The sequence below is a fragment of the Sphaeroforma arctica genome (assembly GCF_001186125.1).
Source record: "Sphaeroforma arctica JP610 unplaced genomic scaffold supercont1.1662, whole genome shotgun sequence".
NCBI classification, from domain to species: Eukaryota; class Ichthyosporea; order Ichthyophonida; genus Sphaeroforma; species Sphaeroforma arctica.
In genome coordinates, this window is record NW_014038896.1 from 7,074 (window position 1) to 12,354 (window position 5,281).

Sequence of the window (5,281 nt, forward strand, 5' to 3'; positions counted from 1 at the left end):
TAGTTAGTTAGTTAGTTAGTTAGTTAGTTAGTTAGTTCGTTCGTTCGTTAGTAATAACATAGTACATATATATATATCTATATATCTATATATATATATATATATATATACGTCTGTCTGTGTTTGTGTCTATGTTTGTGTTTTTTTTGGGGTATGTATGTGTCTGTGCGTCTGTGTGTATGTATCTGTGTGTATGTGGGTGTTTGTGCGTTTTTGTATATTCATTCAATGGTGTAGTACTCGTGTAGGGCTTCATTTTCAGTGGCGCAAGCCCCGAGGCAAAAATTCGCACTGCCTTCTAGTACTTAGTATTGCAGGACGACCTTTATAGAAAATTCTGGACGAACCATCATCTGCAATCCACGGTTACAATCTTCAATGAGCAATTTGGTGTACAATTCCTATTCTCTACGTTTTAAAGCAATTCGTTTGATCACCACGTTGTTTTTTCGTTTCTATTGTTAACGGCTCCGTAATATCTCGGTCGCTGAAATACAGAGCCTCAAAGATTTCGGAAAGGTGGTTATACCATTGCTAGGAGAGGTGTCGAATGTCACATCAGACTTGAACATTTACCAAGTGCGCCTAGCCGACTCGTTAGCGTCGTCGCTATCTATGCAAACGTATTTGTTTGGTGAGAACACGTATGAGCTGAGTTGGTTCCAAGGGAAGCTCAGATTGCCCGCAACTGCCCCTGCAGCTGGCAAGCGAACCATACTACCGGTGCTGGATCCCGGTATGATTATGAGTATAGGTTAGTGAATATATATACCATACACGACTTGGGAGAGATCTCGGCAGCATAATAAATAGCTATATGTTAGCTTATGTGTGGGGTCGTGTACATATCATGAGAATTGGGTATCTCTATAGTTCTTGGCTGGGCAACGCTTGACCTAAATACCTTGTGAAGTAGATATGATATGCCTACGTGTAGATTCGCATCAACGTTGTGAGAGGTGCATAAGTCCAAGATGCTGGAAATACTAAGCTTTACTTTCATGAAAACTCATATATATATGGGGGGCACTCGAAAAAACGTAGATGTAGTGGATAGCACCGAATCACGCCACAGGCACCATCTCACTGTGTGCGCAAAGCCATAGTCCAGTGCAACCACATACCAATACGCCCTCTTGTTATTCTTGTCTGCTCGCTCTTCTCTCAGTATAAAAATCTACTTAAAAACTTCTACGGTATTGTATACCTCAATTTATTACAGTGGCCAAGAAGGACAATCAAGGACACCGCCCGGTGTTTGTCGGTGAATTAGTAATGCCTCGTATCAGGAAAGCGCTGAATGGGGCAGATATAAAGGTTTGTCCGTTGCAATCGTCTGGAGCAGAGGCTTGTGTGTAAATCTGCAACTGTCCAACCATACACTTAACTTGATGCATTACTGGGTGGCAGTTCATTTCGTTCATTGTATTCCTGGTGCTGTTGATCTTAAATAGACACCTTCGGTATCCCGTGGAATTTAAGTGTGAGCGCCTTCACGCAGTCACAATTGTGTTGCATTCCTGGATTGTGTATTGCTCATGCCAGTAGCACCAGCTCGCAGCGGTCGACTAATCCAAAATCGTAGACTCTCGAAGGAATGGCTTGGTCCATATCCCGCATTTCGCTGATATTCATGGCGCCTTGTCTGACTCTTTAACATTTTCTCCTAAGTTTGCTCAATATACAATCACATCCTTTTCTTCGTCTTCAGACGGAATTCATAGGTGGTGTGCTGGTATGCGATGAAATCATAGCCGTACGCAAAGGCGCTGACGGCGTAGTGGCTCTGGAGGGTCCGCTGTGTGAAACATACTACAAGGTGCGCTCGATAGTATACGGACAGTATGCTATTGTGTAGCACAAATTAGAATGTATGCTAGCTCGGCTTATGAAATAAACATTGCATCTAAATAGGCTGTCTATAAGGAATTGGCATTGATTATTTCTTAGGCAATGTACCCAAAAACAAGAATAGAATATACCTTGTGTGCTGTTTGGTGAGTTGTGTGGAGTCTTTAAACGACGTCAACAGTGTGAATATCGGCTCGTGATGAAAACAGTCGATCGCTGAAAAAAGTAGGCGTTCGAAGCATAAAAGTACTAGAATGAGAAACGGGGGTTTAGGGGCCTAAAACAAATGACAAGATACTCTTTTTAGAATTATGCTCCGTCTAATCGGAAGAACCCTCGAGGATCAGCTACATATATCCATAGTTAGCCGACCCTCTGACGTTGAAGATCAGCGTCGACTCTATTTTATGATCCCGACAAGATTTCGCAATAGCGGAGGAGACCAGCGCTCAAACAGCGGTGGAGGTATCGTCAGACAAATGTCTATTTACTGCAGAAACCTCATATGGCTCAGGGCCAATAGTGTATGGCTCTTATTTAAATTGGATCAAGGTCATCGTTGCAGAGGGATTGCGGGTCTGCTTTTGAGGTATTGGTCGTTGCAAAGTTCTATGTATTGATTTGAGCCCTAAACGTCAGTCTTCTATTCCGTGCGATCTTCAACAAGTATGCTCTTGGGCCACGCCGAGGCTCTTCAGTGCAACAGGACTCAACAAAGAGTACGCCATAATCACAAACTACGTGTGATCGGCCCTGATACTCTCTACCAACATAGCGCATATTTGGGCGCGCAAGGTTTTACCTCTTTCATCCGGATGTTATCTGAAGTGCCGATGATGAATACCTGTTTATTCCAGGGTGGATCAAACCACCTGTTTCCACTAGTCTGGCGTGCAGCATGGTAAGACGCGCGCGGTAAGCCGTGTGATAATTCGCACGTGTGCCTAGACATGCGGCGATAGTGGTGCTGTCGAATTTGCACGCTATACTTGTCTAAGAGTGAGGCTGATATCGACTAGCCAGCTGATGAGCTATTTATTCTCATCCACTATCGATCTCAACACCAACTTATCGGATTCAAAAGCTGCAGCTCTATTGCATACAGACCGTAGTTGATACATCAAAACCAAACAGCAATCAACGATTGCAAGCGCTTCCCACAATAACCGATTCTCATTTGAATGCGCAGCTGTTCGAATGCGATATTCCTACACATTTTCAAAGAGAAAATGTGTCCTATTGAATCACTTTATTAATGTGTAAATTGTTGTCTGCACAGCCACTATCTCATTTCCGTACATTGAAATCAGGCATTTTTCTCGAATAGTTCCTTAGCCTCATTTATTTTGCTGGCCAAAAATGGCGAGCCCCCACGATCGGGATGGTTTGCCAGCATAATTCGTCTGTGCGCATCACGAACTCGCTTTATATCGGACGAAGGGCTGTAGATAGAGAAGTGTGAGCATATAAATACAAACGTAAACTCCATTTTCAGTACAAATCCCTATTCTGCAATAGTACCCCTGAAAATCATGAAACGCAGTCAGAGCCCCCCAATTACCAGAGTATACAGACGAACGATTTCCGTCTCACAAATTGCTATACTATTAGCATCATTAAATATGTGCAAACGTAAAGATATGTACTGATAACATACACTGTCACGCTCACATTCGTCGTACATATTAACGTCTAGTTGAGAGTCTGGATTCCATGAACACGAAATACTAATGTGAAGCTATATACGCTTTAGTAATGTTGCCATCTCAAAGACACTGGCACAAGTACGACTGGTCAGCAGAAACCACAAACATCCGTGAGTCTCAATGGTACACGCCTAGACAGTTTGCGCCTAGTACCACTTTACAATAAATTACCTGACGCCCAGAACTAGGCCGGCCTCTCGTCGGTTCATTTCTGGCTCAAAACCACCCTTGTAGTAGCTTCGTGCGAAGTTTGATTTCTGCAACTGGTCCCACTTCTGAGCAACAACAGGAGAATACCTGAAAGCATGGCGAGGGGGGGGGGGGAACGTGCATATTAATGAGTGGGATAAAAAATATAAATATGTACATTTATTCAATTACATGATTTCTATATGGAAGCAGAAATTTAAGAGGCGTGTTTTGGGGTATAGGCAGAACTGAGATAGATTTCTCGGTGCAAAGGCAATAACACATGATGCTTAGGTTTCGTATACAGTGACGCAAGTACAATAATCGAAGCAACAGGGATCGAGATCTGGATATCACTTCGACTAATACAATTCTACCCAACACTATCCGAAATAGATCTGAGATGAGTGCATCGATAATTAAATTATCAAGCAATGTATAGCACTGCAGGCAATCCACATACCATCATTGACACGTCAATACGCGCAAATATCTAAACTCAGCATACCTTGTTATCAGCTTCAGACTGGTACTCAGTCCATAGGCACCAACGGCAACAGCCACTCCCGCAACAACAGGTCCAGACGCCTGTGACGTATATAATTATGTTAACAAAAAAATTGTGAAACATATCACAAACTGACTACTCTTATGAATTCGTATCGAAATTCACCACTAGTATTGACAAAGTTGTGAAACATATCACAGGACTAACTAATATCATTTGTTCGTATCGATATTCACTATCAATTCATTGTTGAGAGTTGAAAAGCTGCTTTCGCATCATGTGGTTTCGCGCGAGTAGAGGAACAACTTTAAGTAGTGAGCAAGCAAACAAAACAACAGTGAGTGTTATTGATGACAAACGGGAGATATTTCCAGTCATTTGATACCACTACTATATGGTTAGTACCCTGTGAGTAAAAGATAGTATACAATATATTTGACTGTACCAATATATCAAGGTACGGGATAGTCCAAGTGTCTTTGCTGCTAATATCTGATAAGCAAGGATTCACGTATGAACAGTAGAACTGAACGGCTACTACTATAGAGCTATACAACAAACACACTTGCATCGGAAGTATCACCGCTATACATGTACAACAACGATAAGCATCAAAAATGATTCAGATCACAAGGTGTATGAAAAAATAGCTAAGCAGAATGCCTCTAATTGCGCGTATAACTGCTAAATTAGATGGTGTAGACTTAGCTAAATCTGTAAAAACAAACATCAAATAATAAGGTAATAATGACAAGAAAACGGTGCAAATGCAGAGAAGTGGCATTCCCATGCGCGAGCCTAGTAATGTATATGTGCACGTAATGGATCCAGCAATTAAAGTCGATGTTTATATACATTCGACATAAACAACATATAAGTGTCCACTCATGCAAATCAAAATATGAATATGCATGAGTGAACATATATCTATATCAATAGAGAGATATATATATATGTGTGTGTGTGTGTGTGTGAGTGTGTGTGTTGGTGTGTGTGCGTGTATACATATGTGTGTGTCTGTGTCTAC

The 5,281-nt window shown here is 41.7% G+C and overlaps 2 protein-coding genes across 2 annotated transcripts in view; one reads left to right on the forward strand and one right to left on the reverse strand.

Annotated features, from left to right (window-relative positions):
• Window positions 1–1,858, forward strand: part of SARC_11387 (hypothetical protein) — a gene marked incomplete at both ends in the record, with an annotated part of 7,929 nt that extends 6,071 nt beyond the window's left edge. The window contains 3 exons of the mRNA XM_014294528.1: window positions 499–736; window positions 1,223–1,317; window positions 1,712–1,858. Of these exons, the coding sequence (XP_014150003.1) occupies window positions 499–736; window positions 1,223–1,317; window positions 1,712–1,858 (480 nt within the window). The remainder of the gene's footprint in view (window positions 1–498; window positions 737–1,222; window positions 1,318–1,711) is intronic.
• Window positions 1,859–3,009: 1,151 nt separating this feature from the next.
• On the reverse strand, window positions 3,010–4,334 carry SARC_11388 (hypothetical protein; the record flags this gene model as incomplete). Its single annotated transcript, XM_014294529.1, has 3 exons — window positions 3,010–3,293; window positions 3,729–3,854; window positions 4,255–4,334. Coding segments are annotated over 3 exons (342 nt in total), but the record flags the coding sequence as incomplete, so codon positions are not given.
• Between the last annotated feature and the right edge of the window lie 947 nt (window positions 4,335–5,281).